The 23748-nt window shown below is 38.3% G+C and overlaps 1 protein-coding gene across 1 annotated transcript in view; it reads right to left on the bottom strand.

Moving 5' to 3' along the window:
- LOC117322778 (pleckstrin homology domain-containing family H member 1-like) overlaps positions 1 to 23748 on the bottom strand; it is a 304601-nt gene that overhangs the window by 235198 nt on the left and 45655 nt on the right. Inside the window, exon 2 of the mRNA XM_033877718.1 lies at positions 16147 to 16584. Within this exon, the coding sequence (XP_033733609.1) occupies positions 16147 to 16296 (150 nt within the window). The 5' untranslated portion in view covers positions 16297 to 16584. The remainder of the gene's footprint in view (positions 1 to 16146; positions 16585 to 23748) is intronic.

Below are 23748 nucleotides of genomic sequence, written 5' to 3' on the forward strand. Positions count from 1 at the left end.
TGACCTTGAATGAAGGTCAAGGTCATTCATTTGAACAAACTTGGTAGCACTTCATCCCAGCATGCTACAGGCCAAATGTCAACTCCCTGGGCCTCTTGGTTATTGAGAAGAAGTCGTTCAAAGATTTTAGCCTTTTTGACTCCTGTGACCTTGAATGAAGGTCAAGGTCATTCATTTGAACAAACTTGGGAGCCCTTCACCCTAGCATGCTGCAGGCCAAATATTAGGTCTCTGGATCTGTTGGTTATTGAGAAGAAGTCGTTTAAAGATTTTAGCCTTTTTGACTCCTGTGACCTTGAATGAAGGTCAAGGTCATTCATTTGAACAAACTTGGTAGCCCTTCACCCCAGCATGCTTCAGACCCAATATCAAGTCCCTGGGTCTTTTGGCTATTTAGAAGAAGTCGTTTAATTTTTTTTAGCATATTTGACCCCTGTGACCTTGAATGAAAGTCAAGGTCATTCATTTGAACAAACTTGGTAGCCCTTCACCCCAGCATGCTACAGACCTAATATCAACTCCCCGGGACTCTTGGTTATTGAGAAGAAGTCGTTTAAAGATTTTAGCCTTTTTGACCCCTGTGACCTTGAATGAAGGTCAACGTTATTCATTTGAACAAACTTGGTAGCCCTTCACCCCAGCATGCTACAGGCCCAATATTAGGTCTCTGGGCCTTTTGGTTATTGAGAAGAAGTTGCTTGAATGGAAAAGTTGACGCCGGACGGACGGACGGACGACGGACGCCGCGCCACGGCATAAGCTCACTTGCCCTTCGGGCAGGTGAGCTAACAAGTGAAAAGATAATATCCCAAATTTAGTCGCCTCTTATGATAATGAGTACTTTATCAAACAGACAGTAGCTCACAAAAGCATTGTCAGTTTTTACTTGTATTGCTCTAAATGCGCAATGAAAAAACACATGAACATTTCTTTTATCCACAATATTCCGTGAGAAATGTGATTTTGTAGGTTGAAAATTGGTAGGTAATTTTTTATCTGTAAAATAATAATGAGTAGGCAGAAAACAGTTATCAATATCTCCTAAATTATGATTATGAATGTCATAGTAATACAAGGTAAGGTATCTTTTAATTTCATGAATCAACTTTAGAATCGTTTGCCTGAAAACTGGATATAATATTTTTGACATATCACAGACCCTATGTCTTCAAACTATGTGGTCAATCGACTATGTCACTGTTGGGTCAATCAACTATGTCATTGTTGTGGTCAATTGACTATGTCACTGTTGTGGTCAATCGACTATGTCACTGTTGGGTCAATCAACTATGTCATTGTTGTGGTCAATCGACTATGTCACTGTTGTGGTCAATCGACTATGTCACTGTTGTGGTCAATCGACTATGTGACTGTTGGGTCAATCGACTATGTCACTGTTGTGGTCAATCGACTATGTGACTGTTGTAGTCAATCGACTATGTCACTGTTGTGGTCAATCGACTATGTCACTGTTGTGGTCAATCGACTATGTCACTGTTGTGGTCAATCGACTATGTGACTGTTGTGGTCAATCGACTATGTGACTGTTGTGGTCAATCGACTATGTGACTGTTGTGGTCAATCGACAATATCACTGTTGTATGGATGGAATACATGCCCAGTCTGACACATCAAACATCATGGATGACTTGACAATCTAGATAGGAAGGAAGCATACATGGCAAATCATAAAGGTTAACACAGAAAATGAATTGCATATAAATGATTCCCGTATCTATGGAATGTTCAAGTTCTGTGACAGTTACACAGCCCTCCACCACACAAAGATTTTAAAATTGATCAGCCCCTTCACCACACAGATGTTTTAAAACTGACCAGCCCCTTCACCACACAGAAATACTACAAGAGATCCCAGAGGGATCTTGGCGCCCACCATTGAATGTTCTTCATAGGTTCCATGTCAGATTGATCTTTTCTCTACTTTTCTCTTCTTCTAAGTCTTACTAATCTGTGTAAACTCAGAAGAAACCTCTAGTACTTTTCAAACAAGGGAAACCTATATATAAAATTTAAGATTTAGGCACCAAAGGGAACCTATATATATGGAATTTGAGAAAGATTCCTTCAGTGCTTTCTGAGAAATAGTGATAACAAACTTCAATTGTCAAAATCCAAGATGGCTGCTTGTCGGCCATGCTGTTTTCCGATTGGTCTCAAAATGCAATATGCATAACTAGGCACCTGGGGGAACCTACATATGAAATTTCAGGAAGATCCCTTCATTAGTTTCTTAGTAATAGTGATAACCAGTTTCAATTTTCGAAATCCAAGATGGCTGCCTGTCGGCCATGTTGTTTTCTGATTGGTCTCAAAATGCAATATGCATAACTAGGCACCAAGGGGAACCTACATATGAAATTGGAGAAAGATCCAATCAAAACTTTCTCAGAAATAGTGATAACAAACTTCTATGGTCAAAATCCAAGATGGTTGCCTGTCGGCCATGTTGTTTTCCGATCAGTCCCAAAATGCGATATGCATTACTAGGCACCAAGGGGAACCTACATATGAAATTTGAGAAAGATCCCTTCAGTACTTTCTCAGAAATGGCAATAACAATCTTTAATGGTCAAAATCCAAGATGGCTGCCTGTCGGCCATGTTGTTTTCCGATTGGTCTCAAAATGCTATATGCATAACTAAGCACCAAGGGGAACCTACATAACAAATATGAAAAAGATCCCTTTAGTACTTTCACAGAAATAGCGATAACAAACTTCAATTGTCAAAATCCAAGATGGCTGCCTGTCGGCCATGTTGTTTTCAGATCGGTCTCAAAATGCAATATGCATAACTAGGCACCAAGGGGAACCTACATATGAAATTTGAAAAAGATCCCTTCTGTGCTTTTTGAGAAATAGCGATAACAATCTTCAATTGTCAAAATCCAAGATGGCTGCCTGTCGGCCATGTTGTTTTCCGATTGGTCTTCAAATGCAATATGCATAACTAGGCACCAAGGGGAACCTACATATGAAATTTGAGAAAGATCCCTTCAGTACTTTCTTAGAAATAGCGATAACAAACTTCAATGGTCAAAATCCAAGATGGCTGCCCGTCGGCCATGTTGTTTTCCGATCGGTCCCAAAATGCAATATGCATAACTAGGCACCAAGGGAAACCTACATATGAAATTTGAGAAAGATCCCTTCAGTACTTTCTCAGAAATAGCGATAACAAACTTCAATGGTCAAAATCCAAGATGGCTGCCTGTCGGCCATGTTGTTTTCCGATCGGTCCCAAAATGCAATATGCATAACTAGGCACCAAGGGGAACCTACATATGAAATTTGATCCCTTCAGTACTTTCTGAGGATTAGCGATAACAAGAATTGTTTACGGACGGACGGACGGACGGACGGACGGACGGACGGACGGACGGAGGGAGGGACGGACGGACGGACGGACCACGGACCACGGACGCAGGGCGATTTGAATAGCCCACCATCTGATGATGGTGGGCTAAAAATCTACCAGCCCCTCCACACACAGAAATACTAAAATTGACCAGCCCCTCCATCAAACAGACGTACTTAAATCGACCAGCCCCTCCACCACCCAGAAATACTAAAATCGACCAGCCCCTTCACCACACAGAAATACTAAAATCGACCAGCCCCTCCACACACAGAAATACTAAAATTGACCAGCCCCTCCACACACAGAAATACTAAAACCGACCAGCCCTTTCACCACAAAGAAATACTAAAATCGACCAGCTCCTCCACACACAGAAATACTAAAATAGACCAGCCCCTCCACCACACAGAAATACTAAAATCGACCAGCCCCTCCACACACAGAAATACTAAAACCGACCAGCCCTTTCACCACAAAGAAATACTAAAATCGACCAGCTCCTCCACACACAGAAATACTCAAATAGACCAGCCCCTCCACCACACAGAAATACTAAAATCGACCAGCCCCTCCACACACAGAAATACTAAAATAGACCAGCCCCTCCACCACAAACCTCCACACACAGAAATACTAAAATCGACCAGCCCCTCCACACACAGACATACTAAAATCGACCAGCCCCTCCACACACAGAAATACTAAAATCGACCAGCCCCTCCACACACAGAAATACTAAAATCGACCAGCCCCTCCACCACACAGAAATACTAAAATCGACCAGCCCCTCCACCACACAGATATTTTAAAATCGACCACCAAATAGACACAAACATATATAGCCTCTGCAATTTGAAGAGTTCATAAACTTCAAATGGAAACATGGACCAACACGGAGCTATAAAATTGTAGTAAAAGTCTTTGTTGTCAAGGAGTTCAATTGACATTATATGTGTATCCAAGGACATTTTTCTCCAAAGGATATGTACCAATCAAAATGTAGTAAAACAACAGGCAATGTTTTACAATAAAATGTTCCGTTGATGGTGTAATGTCATCAACAACACCATATATATGGAGTAATCATTTCTGAGGATCATGGTAATAGAACGACAGACATGAAAGTCACCAGCACGAATCGGAAAGGCAAGACTATACAATGGAGGACAATTAAAGCAAATTGTTGACATGAAAATTTATCAAAATGATGCTGGTAGTTCTATATTTATATATGTATATGTATGTTAGAAAGACAAGCGATACCAAGGACACCACTAGAGCAGAAATAACACAATAGACAGTGATAATTAATTAATTATACTGTCTGCCGTTAATGTTAAACAAATTTAATTTTCTATTGTCTCCTATAAATTGATATTTCAGGAAGTAATTTTACTGTGGAGTTCTGTCCCAGATTTCAGAAAGGTAATATGTTACTAGTTCCATGTTACTATTTAAAGATGAGTTAAAGTTTTAATTGGCTATCCTAGCATCACACGACACAGCCAACATAGTTAGGCGATTATAAGCCGAGCTAGCCCAACACAATGGTTCCTCCTCAGACTGGCATTCCACACGCTTCAACTTCACATGCAAAACACATCTTTTCACTTAGGAATATAACAAATTTCTGTGTTATAAACATTCTTAGAAGACATGAGAATGCGTTATTCACACCTAAATGATTGGGCAGATTATCACAACTGTTTCTAAGCCAAGTTGGTATTAGGATAGGTACACTTAAAGTTTCCTGTTTATAAACCTGACCTTTCCATGACCATGAGATCATCCGCTAATGATCTACAAACTCAAACTACCCCTACCCTGACAGGGATCCAGATATAGGATATTAAACAATACAAAACAAACTAATGCAGCAGATCATTTTTTATTTCAAATAAAGATGCTTCAAAATATTATCTTAATTTGTGTTATATACTGTAAAATGTCATGTGTGTCTAAATATGCTTATGGGGCTGCAGTTCAGATATAAAACACCTTTGCAAGTTGATTCTGATATTTTTTTTTGACTTGGGATTGAATTTTCGAAAGATTTGGTTTGTTTTTGTTTAACGTCCTATTAACAGCCAGGGTCATTTAAGGACGTGTCAGGTTTTGGAGGTGGAGGAAAGCCGGAGTACCCGGAGAAAAACCACCGGCCTACGGTCAGTACCTGGCAACTGCCCCACGTAGGTTTCGAACTCGCAACCCAGTGGTGGAGGGCTAGTGATAAAGTGTCGGGACACCTTAACCACTCAGCCACCGCGGCCCCATATTTTCGAAAGAAAAAAATCATATAAACATACAAAGATATCTCTAGAATATTTTATACAGTTATAGCAACAATTTGTTGGGAAGTACATGATAACCAAATATTAATTAAATTTTAATTATTACAGCTGAAAAAAAGGTCAAACACCTCTCTAATACCTATATCATACAGATTTGAGGTTGGAGAGAGTTTTACTCCACAGATGCTGGACAGACCACGCCATACCATAAATTAACTCCTATTGAATTTTGACAATCATATAATGCCTACTGGGTACCTGTGTCTGCAGAGATGTGTGTATTGTGACTATATCTGTTGGAGTTTAGGATATGTATGTCTAGGAATATAATGATATCCAGGAGTTTTCAGCCATGACATTTTGACATAATATGACCTTGCCTACAAAGAGGACAGATTGATTACCTCAACAGGCCCTCGATATACACCTACTTCTTATCTGGTCCAGACAAAGACTGATCTAATCAGAATCAGTCTGTAGAGAAAACTGGAAAACTGCTTGATAAGGAAATTAGAGCTAAATAAAGGCTATGGAATTCAAGGTCTGTGGGTCAGCAAGTTCACAAATCTTGTCCCAATACAAGAAAATTTCAGTATACTTTATCTTGTACCAATACAAGAAAATTTCAGCATACTTTATTTAAACAAGAGGCCAAATTGGCCTGCACCACTCATCTCGTATTCATTTCTCTGATAATTAATTCTCTTGAAATTCAATTAATGAAAAGAACATGTTTCTGTGGGTTAACCAATGTGACCCAAGTAACCTTGAATATATGTCAAGGTCATTTCTTATGCAATCTTTGGTGGGAGTCATTCTAGGAACTGATCAGCTAAATATCTTGATTTTTGTTATTCAGAAGAAGTCATTAGAGTGTTTTAACAAATCTGACATGTGTGACCTTAAATACTTGTCAGGGTCATTTCTTTTCACAAACTTTAAGTAATGGTTATCACCTTGTTTCTTTTCACAAACTTTAAGTAATGGTTATCACCTTGACCAACATAAATTGAACCCTGAAACACCCTCATCTTAGGAATTCTCATACATGTATATGACCTTTATATATCAAGAAGGGCAGTATGGTGGCTGTGAAAAGAAAGGTGTAAAAATCACAATTAATATCAGATAACAAAGTCTTAAGGTATCTTGTTCCATCCAAAACAATTACTTTTCTGAATCAATGCCCGAAACAAAGACAACTAGGAAGTGTATTTGGCTGCTGCTGTATATAACTTATAAAAGTACAATTGCCATCTGGATGTGTCGACATGTAGGCCAGGAAAACTCTCTAGGTACCTGGTAATTGAGGAATGTATTCCCATCCTAATAATGGTGACATTCATGATCTTACCTTGACTTTTTACACCATTTCTACACATTAACTTCACGTTTTTCTTACAGATCTGGTTTTAAATTGGAGGGCGCTCCACAATAACACCAGGAGTTTGATGATGGAAACAGACTTGATATCGAGATAATTGAACCAGAATGGTTGGTAAGAAGTACAGTAATATTGGCCGCCCTTAAAAGTAACGCCCTGCTTGGCATACACCTGTCCTGGTAATATACACATGGTGAATATACCAACTATTTTACAATAATTTTACCAGTCTTATATTAGCCATTTTCCCAATAATGCATATTTTGCTTTAAACATCAGCCGATTTGGGTTTTTAATTCTACACATCTCTCAAAAATATATCAGCAGTTTTCACCATTTATTACAATATGTTTCATTATTTAAACAGACATTATTCTAATAATACACTGGGTCCCACTTATTATATAATATCTGATATAACTTACAACTGGTAATACAGTGGGTCCCACTTATTATATAATATCTGATATAACTTATGACTGGTAATACAGTGGGTCCCACTTATTATATAATATCTGATATAACTTATGACTGGTAATACAGTGGGTCCCACTTATTATATAATATCTGATATAACTTATGACTGGTAATACAGTGGGTCCCACTTATTATATAATATCTGATATAACTTATGACTGGTAATAAATGAAGGAACTAACAGTGATATATTTAATGTTTACACTAACAATTTAATCTGATATGTCGTCATCAAGTCTCTTGGAATCATTTTTTTGTTCTGTGTCGATATTTTTCATAAAGGATCAGAAGTGAAAAAGACTAATTTTTAGGTGTGAAACACAAAATTAATATTGCATTTTTTATAAGTACATTTTAATTAACTCCATACAAATGGTAGATGACTTATCAATATTTTCAAAAAGAGCAAGATGACTTTAGCAATCAAATTTTACCCTGCTCAACTTCCATACATGGTCATTTTGTATACAGATTTGTAGGACCACCAATCTACTGGTTAAATATCCTGATCCAGCGTTTGTACATAATCTAAAGGTCAAATTTACACATTTTTATAGTATTTTTGTCTTATATCAAATTCAAGGTCTTTGTAAGACAATTAACGTTCAAATAGGGTATTTTCAAAACTGTGCAATCCCTTGGATCTTATGCCTTTATAAGGTTCAGCCAAGGAGCTGACTAAAGTGATTATACTTTCAAATGAAGTAAGCTATTAAAATTATCTAAATTCTAAATACTTAAAGAGAACTGAACTTACATACAAAACGGTTGGAGGGCATAAAATTTATTTTGGGGAATTTTTACATTCAAAGTTTGTGGATATTTACCATTGGACAGATTCATCAAACTGTTCCTTATCTGTAGGACTGCTCCAGGGGCGCTGCAATACACTTGTGGAATATAAATAGAGGAGGGGGATAACGAGATAAAATAATGATCTATTTTTATGGGAAACAAATTCAAAGTATTAGCAATTAAATTGCTTTGCAGATACGGTCTTTGTTACCAAACATGCCCTGTATTTTTTTGTTCTCTGCAGTGGTAGCTCCTATGATGCCTGAAGCTTCCAGTCTTTGATGCAGTGTATATATAATGTATTAATCTGTTTGTAACAACAAAATTAAACTTCTCAGATAAAATACACCCCTGTTTTTGTGCCTACAACTTATACACTGAATCACCACACAGAGGTTAAAACAGCTAAAGAAATATTTAAAATTTGGTATTTTTACTGTTGTAGATAAACGACTGTATGTCAACAATACATTTGTTTTAGTTACATAAAAAAAAACAATTTTTAATTATAATATGTATATAACTGTATGGTGAACTTTGACCTTTAGACCTCGAAAGTAAACTCGTCCATCATCTCATCATCTACAAATAGTCAAACATAATCAGTTGACATTTATGGGCCAACACATCAGAATACTACGATATAAGGTGTTATTGGTATATTACATCTGTAGACGTATGTAAGTATGATTGACTGACAGAACAAGATTCCCGCCATACCAGACAAATTTATTCCCTCCAATACTGGACAGATTTATCTCAAACTTTCTACATCTTTACAACTTTTAGCTACATCAGTCATTAGCTTACAATATAACCTTATATTAGCCATTCTCCCAAACTATTAAGAGGTTTTCAATGTTATTTTCACAATCACTTTTATATCAGAAATAGAGTAGACTCACTATCAATTCAATAATATCAGTCATGTGACTCACATCTATGTGATCAGTTTCAGTTTTCAAAATAAATCAACTTAACCGTATTTCAAAATATTGAGACTATTTTTACAGCAGTATTTAGACCTGATCAATTGAGAATATTTTTACAGCAGTATTTAGACCTGATAAATTGAGAATATTTTTACAGCAGTATTTAGACCTGATCAATTGAGACTATTTTTACAGCAGTATATTTAGACCTGATCAATTGAGACTATTTTTACAGCAGTATTTAAACCTGATCAATTGAGACTATTTTTACAGCAGTATTTAGACCTGATCAATTGAGACTATTTTTACAGCAGTATTTAGACCTGATCAATTGAGACTATTTTTACAGCAGTATATTTAGACCTGATCAATTGAGAATATTTTTACAGCAGTATTTAGACCTGATCAATTGAGACTATTTTTACAGCAGTATTTAAACCTGATCAATTGAGAATATTTTTACAGCAGTATTTAGACCTGATCAATTGAACACGGAAAGTGAAGCATCTCTCATAACATCATCATCTTGATGCATAAATTATCTAGATTGAGTAAATACTGTACATGTATATACTTAAAGTGAGTGGTAAATGAACACATGGCTTATCACAACAGGTGTGTCATGCAATTCATTAATTGGAATTCTAACAGAGACATGTACAAGGATACAAACTCTGGCCTTTGATATCAGTGTCCAACAGAAATGATGCCCCCCTCTCCGTTACCTTATAGATCCATTTGGCCTTACACTCGTTAGGGATATGAGTAATTACACATTAGCAGATACATTATCAGTATGGAGGTCCAAAAACATGATTTCAGCATCCCAATCTACTTAATTTTATCAGGTGTGCTGCAAGAATTAAGTCTTCCAGAAAAAAAATATCTTGTGTGATGAAGTGCATATTGGCAAGAGTAATGGTAGAATGTAAACAGTGTGTTTACCAGACTCCAGGTTCTATTGTTATCTCCTTACCCAATAAAGGCTCACCACTGGAATGTTAATTGGATCAGCATGTACAACTTGACCTTGAAACATAACAAGTTTTCTTTACAACAGCATCTCTGCCTCACAGCACAGGGTACAAGTTTACTTTACAACAGCATCTCTGCCTCACAGCTAGGGTACAAGTTTACTTTACAACAGCATCTCTGCCTCACAGCACAGGGTACAAGTTTACTTTACAACAGCATCTCTGCCTCACAGCACAGGGTACAAGTTTACTTTACAACAGCATCTCTGCCTCACAGCACAGCTAGGGTACAAGTTTACTTTACAACAGCATCTCTGCCTCACAGCACAGCTAGGGTACAAGTTTACTTTACAACAGCATCTATGCCTCACAGCTAGGGTACAAGTTTACTTTACAACAGCATCTCTGCCTCACAGCTAGGGTACAAGTTTACTTTACAACAGCATCTCTGCCTCACAGCACAGGGTACAAGTTTACTTTACATCTCTGCCTCACAGCACAGCTAGGGTACAAGTTTACTTTACAACAGCATCTCTGCCTCACAGCACAGCTAGGGTACAAGTTTACTTTACAACAGCATCTCTGCCTCACATCACAGGGTACAAGTTTACTTTACAACAGCATCTCTGCCTCACAGCACAGGGTACAAGTTTACTTTACAACAGCATCTCTGCCTCACAGCACAGGGTACACGTTTACTTTACAACAGCATCTCTGCCTCACAGCTAGGGTACAAGTTTACTTTACAACAGCATCTCTGCCTCACAGCTAGGGTACAAGTTTACTTTACAACATCTCTGCCTCACAGCACAGGGTACAAGTTTACTTTACAACAGCATCTCTGCCTCACAGCTAGGGTACAAGTTTACTTTACAACAGCATCTCTGCCTCACAGCTAGGGTACAAGTTTACTTTACAACAGCATCTCTGCCTCACAGCTAGGGTACAAGTTTACTTTACAACAGCATCTCTGCCTCACAGCTAGGGTACAAGTTTACTTTACAACAGCATCTCTGCCTCACAGCTAGGGTACAAGTTTACTTTACAACAACATCTCTGCCTCACAGCTAGGGTACAAGTTTACTTTACAACAGCATCTCTGCCTCACAGCTAGGGTACAAGTTTTCTTTACAACAGCATCTCTGCCTCACAGCAAAGGGTACAAGTTTACTTTACAACAGCATCTCTGCCTCACAGCTAGGGTACAAGTTTACTTTACAACAATATCTCTGCCTCACAGCTAGGGTACAAGTTTACTTTACATCTCTGCCTCACAGCTAGGGTACAAGTTTACTTTATAACAGCATCTCTGCCTCACAGCTAGGGTACAAGTTTACTTTACAACAGCATCTCTGCCTCACAGCTAGGGTACAAGTTTACTTTACAACAGCATCTCTGCCTCACAGCACAGGGTACAAGTTTACTTTACAACAACATCTCTGCCTCACAGCTAGGGTACAAGTTTACTTTACAACAGCATCTCTGCCTCACAGCTAGGGTACAAGCTTACTTTACAACAACATCTCTGCCTCACAGCACAGGGTACAAGTTTACTTTACAACAGCATCTCTGCCTCACAGCACAGGGTACAAGTTTACTTTACAACAACATCTCTGCCTCACAGCTAGGGTACAAGTTTATTTACAACAGCATCTCTGCCTCACAGCACAGGGTACAAGTTTACTTTACATCTCTGCCTCACAGATAGGGTACAAGTTTACTTTACAACAGCATCTCTGCCTCACAGCACAGGGTACAAGTTTACTTTACAACAGCATCTCTGCCTCACAGCTAGGGTACAAGTTTACTTTACAACAGCATCTCTGCCTCACAGCTAGGGTACAAGTTTACTTTACAACAACATCTCTGCCTCACAGCACAGGGTACAAGTTTACTTTACAACAGCATCTCTGCCTCACAGCTAGGGTACACGTTTACTTTACAACAGCATCTCTGCCTCACAGCTAGGGTACAAGCTTACTTTACAACAACATCTCTGCCTCACAGCACAGGGTACAAGTTTACTTTACAACAACATCTCTGCCTCACAGCACAGGGTACAAGTGTACTTTACAACAGCATCTCTGCCTCACAGCTAGGGTACAAGTTTACTTTACAACAGCATCTCTGCCTCACAGCTAGGGTACAAGTTTACTTTACAACAGCATCTCTGCCTCACAGCTAGGGTACAAGTTTATTTACAACAGCATCTCTGCCTCACAGCACAGGGTACAAGTTTACTTTACATCTCTGCCTCACAGATAGGGTACAAGTTTACTTTACAACAGCATCTCTGCCTCACAGCACAGGGTACAAGTTTACTTTACAACAGCATCTCTGCCTCACAGCTAGGGTACAAGTTTACTTTACAACAGCATCTCTGCCTCACAGCTAGGGTACAAGTTTACTTTACAACAACATCTCTGCCTCACAGCACAGGGTACAAGTTTACTTTACAACAGCATCTCTGCCTCACAGCTAGGGTACAAGTTTACTTTACAACAGCATCTCTGCCTCACAGCTAGGGTACAAGTTTACTTTACAACAGCATCTCTGCCTCACAGCTAGGGTACAAGTTTACTTTACAACAGCATCTCTGCCTCAAAGCTAGGGTACAAGTTTATTTACAACAGCATCTCTGCCTCACAGCACAGGGTACAAGTTTACTTTACATCTCTGCCTCACAGATAGGGTACAAGTTTACTTTACAACAGCATCTCTGCCTCACAGCTAGGGTACAAGTTTACTTTACAACAGCATCTCTGCCTCACAGCTAGGGTACAAGTTTACTTTACAACAACATCTCTGCCTCACAGCTAGGGTACAAGTTTACTTTACAACAGCATTTCTGCCTCACAGCTAGGGTACAAGTTTACTTTACAACAGCATCTCTGCCTCACAGCTAGGGTACAAGTTTACTTTTACAACAACATCTCTGCCTCACAGCTAGGGTACAAGTTTACTTTACAACAGCATCTCTGCCTCACAGCTAGGGTACAAGTTTACTTTACAACAGCATCTCTGCCTCACAGCTAGGGTACAAGTTTACTTTACAACAGCATCTCTGCCTCACAGCTAGGGTACAAGTTTACTTTACAACAGCATCTCTGCCTCACAGCTAGGGTACAAGTTTACTTTACAACAGCATCTCTGCCTCACAGCTAGGGTACAAGTTTACTTTACAACAGCATCTCTGCCTCACAACTAGGGTAGAAGTTTACTTTACAACAGCATCTCTGCCTCACAGCTAGGGTACAAGTTTACTTTACAACAGCATCTCTGCCTCACAGCACAGCTAGGGTACAAGTTTACTTTACAACAGCATCTCTGCCTCACAGCACAGCTAGGGTACAAGTTTACTTTACAACAACATCTCTGCCTCACAGCACAGCTAGGGTACAAGTTTACTTTACAACAGCATCTCTGCCTCACAGCTAGGGTACAAGTTTACTTTACAACAGCATCTCTGCCTCACAGCTAGGGTACAAGTTTACTTTACAACAGCATCTCTGCCTCAAAGCTAGGGTACAAGTTTCCTTGCTGCTCAACACACATATATTATTTTCATATGATTTTATTCATCACAACACCCAGATATTGTTTTATATGATTTATAAATTAACACACAGATTTTATTTTATAAATCACAACACATAAGACATTGTTTTCCGATGTTTATAGAGCACTAGGCACAGAACATTATTTTCCAATGAAGGCACAATTAACAAAGAGCGTGGAAAATAAGGCACAATTAACAAAGAGCGTGGAAAATAAGGCACAATTAACAAAGAGTGTGGAAAATAAGGCACAATTAACAAAGAGCGTGGAAAATAAGGCACAATTAACAAAGAGCGGAGTCTTTTCAATGCTCTCCAATGTACACATTTTTTCAATGGTTGTGTTTTACATGACACAGTGAGAGACCTCTGTAAAATTCTTAACAAGACATGCATGTCATACCAGTACAGCATATCTAAACAAACTGATGTCTTAAATCCCTTAGCAATTCATTTGATCAAAGTGGTCACGAATTTTGATCTCTAAAGTTGATGATGTAAATGGCAGTTTGGACTCCATGGAATGTTCTACTAACACCAAGATTGTCCTTATACTACCCAACCATCTCCCTAATTAATAGCCGTACATATATCAAAGTATGTAGGATTTAGCCAGTTTTTTAATGTATCCTATCAAGGTGAATACCTATCAACATATACATAAGTGCCATATAGTAACCTCGACACACTCCTATCAGGTTCTCTGCATGAAAGATAGCGACATTTATCTGCTTGACTCATGAGTAGTATATTCGACTTTCCACAGACAGCCAGGTCTTCTCATCAGATATTCTCTCCAGCTATCTCTTGAGCACAGAATTTCAAAAACTCGGCTAAGCTATCACAAAAATAATACATCCCTTAGACTCCTACTATCACCAACCTACTACACAGCATTTTTCCCACGCTCTAAGTGACATGGTGTGCATCTCCTAGTATATGGGTTCTGCAGAAGGTGCCAAACACTTTTAGGATACTGATGTTTATAAAGTCTATACGTACAGCTGCTAATAAATTGTATTTTATAAAATGCCAACATCTAATTTAGCTAAAACTCCACCCCCTCATCTCTCTAACAATCTGATGATAATTGGACCCAAGGTTCACCTTTGAGTAAGTGTGTTGTAGTCTGTGGTATTGTTGTAAATGATTGCATGTTTTATTAGTGTAATATGGTATTAAAGAAAGTGTTTCATTAAGTGTGTTATCTGAAGCAGACAAGCATGTCTGGTAGAGTGTAGATATATCAGTTGATCTGGCCGTATCTAGAATCTGTATTTAGTTTATAAGTTATAAACTTCTGTGGAGATAGATATGTTACAATATAGACACCTTGTTATGTGGTTAGTCAGGAACTATAACACTGAGCCAGCTGTATCCTATCATCTATGCTGAACAAGTGGGGGAGAAATCATCAATCTTGTCTAACGCCTTGCAACTATTCAAGTATATAATCAAACTAATGCACAAGCTAAATAAAACAGAGGATTCCTCGAGTCTTGTTAGGTTTTCTTTTCTGCCATCAGGAACAAGAAGGATGAAAGACCTGGGAACACACACGGCTCACACCTGGTCGTGGCCACCTTCCTATACTCCTATAATTACAGTGAATCTCATGTTGGACACTTTGGTCTGTATTCCAACCTCATCTCCTCTCTGATTACATTACAGGAAAAAATACAGTGTAACGTGACATAAATGATTAGGAACTAGTGATGAGAACCTGCTGCTGTTACCATAACCTGGACTCATGATAACACTGTTTTTATAATCATTTTTTTTATTTTGCAGATATTCATGTCTTGTACATGCAAATTTTTCAACTTATCAAATTTTATCTGATTAGCACAGTGATGAATATCCAATTTTAAGTATACAATTTGTGTATGGTTGAAAATTTTCAGCCAATGAGAACCTTCTAGCTGTAGTCCTGATATTGAAGTGATAATCAATTAAAGTTCTGTCTGTGACCTAAACACACTGTAGATCAAGACGATGCCTTCAAAGTGGGGCTCTTGTCAACGTTCATGCAGCCACTATTATTTAGATCTTCTAATCCCCAATATACACCTACCCTTCATAATGATATCTGATTCAAAGTGAAAGAGCCATTTCTTGTTTTGCGGATAATTTCTGTCCAATTCGATATCCGTAATTTTTACTTAATAGTCTAGTAACACGTTGACAGAAATATTGATGAGCCGAAGGCCAGGGTATGATATAGTATACATCTTCTCAAGATTAAAATAAGGACATAGATCTTTCAGCAGAAAGCAATACAAAATATACTGATTATTTTTTGTACATCACACCAAAGAAAATGATTTATGCAATATGAAAAAATTTTAAGACTTACCTTTTTGCCGAGGTTGTCTCGAATCTTAGAAACCTGTTCACGAAACTTGTGGAGGGACATTTCCAAGGCCTGACATTTTGTCCTCCACTCGCCCACAGAGCTAGGCTCATCCTCCCCATCCTCCTTTGTTGGTGCTGTTGTGGCAGACATGTTTGGTGTGGGAGTAAACCTGTCAGTGAAGGTCCAGAATGTCCTACTGACCAGGGGTCACTTGGTCAAGGAATGGTCAACTTACATCCATACACTTCTAGATGATTACCAAGGGAAATCAGGCTGATTTATATGTACACACATCTCTATGTAGATATATCCCGCATCAGTTTTCAGCAAGTCAGCATTGATATAACAGCAGAACCAGTGGTCAAGCTGGCCAACGGTCAAACCAGCCAGTTCTATTGGGCCCAGTGAGATAAGGTTCCTAACAGATTAGGTCAGAATCTAAAAAAAGAAAAATTATAAAATAAGCATTTAACTGTCAAAATCTAAGACTTTATAAATTCTTAAAATGACATGTGGTCTCAGAAAAGGAAAATGTATCATGTCAAATGTTATTGATAATCCTTCTTCTGTTAAATTAAATACAGCTGACTATAAAAATAACTTGAACTACAAAGAAACCAGACCGAAATGTTTAAATTTTCATGACAAAAGATCCCATATTGGCCGTTTTCAGCAGTGGTCTGTATACCAGTCTCTAGTACATTACTACACTCAGATGGAAATGACCACAACTGACAGCAAATCACTTCCAAAACTTCAACATCAGCTCCTCAAATTATAGATATATACCCACTAGTGTATGAAAGTTCCAATATTAGCGTGAGATATTTTGTAGAGAGTTTGTGGAGGTACCAGAGAGACTCTATGGGGCCGTTTGTATCTCCCTACTGGGTCCTCAGATCAAAGGTATTTGTATCTACATCCTCTATCATACATATCCTATCAGATAAAACATATTACACAGATAAAAACCCAGTTTGTAAACCAGTGTGAAAGGGAGACTCAAAGTAATTCACTACACTTAGGAGATAAATATATAACAGTCCAAACATAAAGTTCATCATATTGGTAAACTTAGGGACCTTGTTACTACAAACAGCACTTGACAATCTTTACAATATATTAATTTCAGATTTATTGATCAAAAAAGAAATTGAATAATGTAAGCGATTTAAAATATGATCCTTGTCTGATACAATCATGAAGGGACTTGATACAATCCACACCAGTTTGTAAAATTGCTATGTTTACATCAAATGTAAACCCATGGGGCAATAACAACCACGTCCTACAAGTATTCAGGATATGTACGTCATTTAAGCCATCAACCTTATTGTATTTCTTTGTGTCAACAACATCAGCCAGGCTGTGCATATCCATACTTATCATCAGCAGCTACAGGAATATCACTTCACAATTTTAAACCTCTGGGTGGATTAACTCATTAACCTGGTAACATGATGATGTGTATTGATGATTTAAAGTGGAAACATTGTGATTGTATAATGAAAGTCATTGGCCAAGCTGATTATAACAGTACAGCGATAGTACATAGACAGTATATACCTACAGTACAGCGACAGTACACTGACAGTACACCTACAGTACACCTACAGTACACCTACAGTACACCTACAATACACCTACAGTACAGCGAGAGTACACCTACAGTACAGTGACAGTACAGTGACAGTACACCAACAGTACAGTGACAGTATACCTACAGTACAGTGACAGTACACCTACAGTACACCTACAGTATACCTACAGTACACCTACAGTACACCTACAGTACACCTACAGTATACCTACAGTACACCTACAGTACACCTACAGTATACCTACAGTACAGTGACAGTACACCTACAGTACACCTACAGTACAGTGACAGTACACCTACAGTACACCTACAGTACAGCGACAGTACACCTACAGTACAGTGACAGTACACCTACAGTACACCTACAGTACACCTACAGTACAGTGACAGTACACCTACAGTACCATACAGTTACAGCGACAGTACACCTACAGTACAGTGACAGTACACCTACAGTACACCTACAGTACACCTACAGTACAGTGACAGTACAGTGACAGTACACCTACAGTACACCTACAGTACACCTACAGTACAGTGACAGTACAGTGACAGTACACCTACAGTACACCTACAGTACAGTGACAGTACAGTGACAGTACAGCGACAGTACACCTACAGTACACCTACAGTATACCTACAGTACACCTACAGTACACCTACAGTACAGTGACAGTACACCTACAGTACACCTACAGTACACCTACAGTACAGTGACAGTACACCTACAGTACACCACAGTACACCTACAGTATACCTACAGTACGGGGCTTAACCCCTAAGTAGCGACATACACCTCAGTACACCTCATACCCTACAGTACAGTGACATACGTGACGTCAGCGACTACCCCTACAGTACCCCTACAGACATGACAGACCCCCAAAAGTACACCTACAGTACATGCGTACCCTACGTAGTGACAGTACCCCTACAGTACCCCTACATACGTGACATACCCCTACATACAGTACGTCACCTCGTACAGTGCAGTATCCCCTACCAGTGACGTACACCTACAGTACAGATACAGTGACATACACCAAGTACAGGCATTACACCTACGCATGCTACCCCTACGTAAAGTACAGTACACCTACAAACAGTGACAGTAACCTACGTACAGTACGACACCTACGACAGTGATGATACACCTCAGTACTGCAGTATACCAAAAAACGGGGCAGTAACCCAGTTCCCTACAGTACGTGCATACACCTCAGTAAGTGACTGATTCCCTACAGTAAGTGAAGATCACCTACATACATTACAGTACACCTACAGTACACTTACAGTACAGTGACAGTACACCTACAGTACACCTACAGTACAGCTACAGTACACCTACAGTACAGCGACAGTACACTGACAGTACACCTACAGTACACCTACAGTACAGTGACAGTATACCTACAGTACACCTACAGTAAACCTACAGTACAGCGACAGTACAGTGACAGTACACCTACAGTACACCTACAGTACACCTACAGTAAACCTACAGTACAGCGACAGTACACGACAGTACACCTACAGTACAGCGACAGTACAGTGACAGTACAGTGACAGTACAGCGACAGTACACCTACAGTACACCTACAGTAAACCTACAGTACAGCGACAGTACACCTACAGTACACCTACAGTACACCTACAGTACACCTACAGTACACCTACAGTACACCTACAGTACAGTGACAGTACAGTGACAGTACACCTACAGTACACCTACAGTACAGTGACAGTACACCTACAGTACAGTGACAGTACACCTACAGTACACCTACAGTACAGTGACAGTACAGTGACAGTACAGCGACAGTACACCTACAGTACACCTACAGTACAGCGACAGTACAGTGACAGTACACCTACAGTACAGTGACAGTACAGTGACAGTACAGCGACAGTACACCTACAGTAAACCTACAGTACAGTGACAGTACACCTACAGTACAGTGACAGTACAGCGACAGTACACCTACAGTACACCTACAGTACAGTGACAGTACAGTGACAGTACAGCGACAGTACACCTACAGTACACCTACAGTACAGCGACAGTACAGTGACAGTACACCTACAGTACAGTGACAGTACAGTGACAGTACAGTGACAGTACAGCGACAGTACAGCGACAAGGTCCTGGTACATGTGGGCGTGGTCCACAGACATCTTCAGGGTACAAGTGGCCATCAACTCAACACAGACACTACCAATCTTACAAACTCCAAATGGCTATAAATAAGCCTGATTAAATGGAAACGTCACTTCAGTAGTAATAAAGAAATATAACCTTGTTTCAAATGGCCATCAATGTATACTGTATATAAATCCAGTTTTGTCTCCAGACACTCGTTCCTACAAACACAGCGATTTAAAACTGCAGCGTGTGCAGAATTCAGGAATCAATTAAGTTTTAAAACATAAAAAGATTAAAACACTACACTGGATTATTTCTTAAATCAATAAAAACCTGTAAAAACAGTCCTTACTTTAGCTCAATGAGTAGCACACAGATTTTCAACCATGAGAGAAAAAATATGTATTCTAAAAAAAATGAACAATTTCAAAAATCTCAAAAATGCTTCCAATTTTAAGTTGTAATTTAATTTTACCTTGAGAACATCTATCAAAGTGAGTTAATGTTTTCTGTGAACAATTTAAACAAACTTCTGGTATAAAGTGCTGTTCTGATGAGAAGTGAACAGAGCATGAAAGACAACCCATCATGGTCTGATGTCATCTATCACACACTAATTAAACAAATTATCAAGTTATTTATCATCAACCATTTACTTCAACCCTGACAGTATTTTTATACTGATATGAAATAAACAACATTAGTTTTAATATGCCAATCATTAAAATAAATCTTGGTTCTTTAAATTGTATTAAAATATCAGAAAATGTGCAATAGGCTTTTCAGTCTCACATTATAAAGATTGTATCAGAAAACATAAATTTATAATGAGTTCATGGCAAATGACATTAAAATTCATCAACAATATACCTTTAAAGCAATATATATAACTGTATATGTAAACAAAAATATAAACATCTCCATTTCCAAACATTCCCCCTTATTAATAGGAAATATTCAGATTCCTATGATTCATATCCATAATGTTCATGTTAAACATGAATTCTACAATCAGATATCAGTGATTCCCAACAGGATGAAATTAAAATGTTTATAACTATTTCAAAGAAAAGTCTCATTTTTTGTATAATAATTTAACGCAGACAATTCCGCAAACCACAGTCCCACACCAAAAAATGTATAGATGATAAATTCATAATAAATAAGGTGAATTTTACCCATACCCTGGTATGAAATCCTATTGACAAGTACTGTAGGAGATACTGAGCCGGTGTCATACACCAGACAATCTTTTTCTCTGATGTAGATCAAAGGTCAGAATGTAGGTCAGAGTAGCCTACTTTTATTTGATGATACACAACCTCATCTAGGTGAACCCCTGTCCCCTAATTTGCTGCAACTGCCCAAGACAGGACAAGCTATCTAGAATTCTCTCAGACGCATGCCAAGTTTAATCTTTTATGTTAATGAATCTTGGTTTATATAGACTTTGCTGAGCCCACCTGGTCACACATTACACATTGCACAAATTGGCACAGAAAACTATCAGTATGAGTATGTTCAACACACAATTAGGAAATGAAATCTCATGATGCGTATTTCTTAAAACAATGCAGTTCATTGATGAAAACTAAAAAATTACCACAATAAATCGGTCCAACTGAAAGTGCACTTTACCAACTGTCTGTAATGAAATCTCACAGTGTACTTTATCAACTGTCAGTCAATGAAATCCCACAGTGCACTTTATCAACTGTCAGTAATGAAATCCCACAGTGCACTTTACCAACTGTCAGTCAATGAAATCTAACAGTGCACTTTGCCAAATGTCAGTCAATGAGATATACAGTGTACTTTACCAACTGTCAGTCAGTGAAATCCCACAGTGCACTTTATCAACTGTCAGTAATGAAATCTCACAGTGCACTTTACCAACTGTCAGTCAATGAAATATCACAGTGTACTTTACCAACTGTCAGTCAATGAAATCTCACAGTGCACTTTATCAACTGCCAGTAATGAAATCCCACAGTGCACTTTACAAACTGTCAGTAATGAAATCTCACAGTGCACTTTACCAACTGTCAGTAATGAAATCTCACAGTGCACTTTACCAACTGTCAGTAATGAAATCTCACAGTGTACTTTACCAACTGTCAGTAATGAAATCTCACAGTGCACTTTACCAACTGTCAGTCAATGAAATCTCACAGTGCACTTTACAAAATGTCAGTCAATGAAATATACAATGCACTTTACCAACTGTCAGTTAATGAAATATACAGTGCACTTTACCAAATGTCACTCAATGAAATACACAGTGCACTTTACCAACTGTCAGTCAATGAAATCTCACAGTGCACTTTACCAACTGTCAGTAATGAAATCCTACAGTGCACTTTACCAACCCTCAGTCAATGAAATCTCACAGTTCACTTTACCAAATGTCAGTCAATGAAATCTCACAGTGCACTTTACCAACTGTCTGTAATGAAATCTCACAGTGCACTTTATCAACTGTCAGTAATGAAATCTCACAGTGTACTTTAACAACTGTCTGTAATGAAATCTCACAGTGTACTTTACCAACTGTCTGTAATGAAATCTCACAGTGCACTTTACCAACTGTCTGTAATGAAATCCCACAGTGTACTTTATCAACTGTCAGTCAATGAAATCTCAGTGTACTTTACCAACTGTCAGTAATGAAATCTCACAGTGCACTTTACCAAATGTCAGTCAATGAAATCCCATAGTGCACTTTACCAAATGTCAGTAATGAAATCCCATAGTGCACTTTACCAAATGTCAGTAATGAAATATCACAGTGCACTTTACCAAATGTCAGTCAATGAAACCCACAGTGTACTTTACCAACTGTAGATTACACTTCATCAGTCATTGGGCAGTGGACATGGACAAACACTATAAGTAAAATTTGACATGTCTATCATATAGACCTAAACATGTAAACACATTCTTACTCTCAGTGATCCTTGTCCCCTTCACCATTTCACCCTAGTTATAATTTCTACACGACCTGTGTATCACAGTCAGTAGAACACAGACAAGGTTGTGATATCTAACCTTTAGCTTGGAAAGGTTTATCGATGTTCAGATCCATAAAACATTGTTTCATATGATGAATTTTCACAAACTAAATTTCCATATCCAACAGACAGTACAACTATTTGACAGACATCATGTTCTGACATTCGACGTCGTGACGAGTTATGATTTAAACATGCTGTGATGTAACAATTCATATTGACTCAATCGTGGTTATATAATATGACTCTAATATCTGTAAACTGTACACTGGAAATTCATTCTGTGTGTAGATTTATTTTACTGTTAATAAAATTTTGTTACCAGTAATGCCATCATAATACTTACTGATGTAAGAAATCATATAAAGGTCAAATTGAAATATTGAATTGATATTGTATCCAGAAACTTAACAAAACAGACATACAGCTGTTGACAACAATGTCTGAACAGGACACTTTCTTTCTCCTTGTTATGTATATAATGATTACATTCCATTATTTTTATTCTCCTTACTGACTAAAATCCTACTGCTGTCTTCTTCCTTCCTTTAGTCATTTCACCATTCTAAATACTTATTAAGAGTTATCAGAGGCTTTGGGCATATATTTTTTACTTTTGACCTTGTAGTAGGCCAAGGTCATTCATTTGAATAAAGAGTAACAAAACCCTTCACCCAACTTGGAAGGTAGACCATGTACCAATACTATGATACCATATCTAAGCCTTAGTAAACCAACTGGTGGAATTACTACAGGGAAACCTAAATATCATGATTAAAATATTAAACTGTATCGGCTTATATCAATCACTCTAATAGTGGACCAGATGACGTGCACAAGTGGTCTTA

This window comes from Pecten maximus, chromosome 3 (genome assembly GCF_902652985.1).
Source record: "Pecten maximus chromosome 3, xPecMax1.1, whole genome shotgun sequence".
In the NCBI taxonomy this organism is placed as follows: domain Eukaryota; kingdom Metazoa; phylum Mollusca; class Bivalvia; order Pectinida; family Pectinidae; genus Pecten; species Pecten maximus.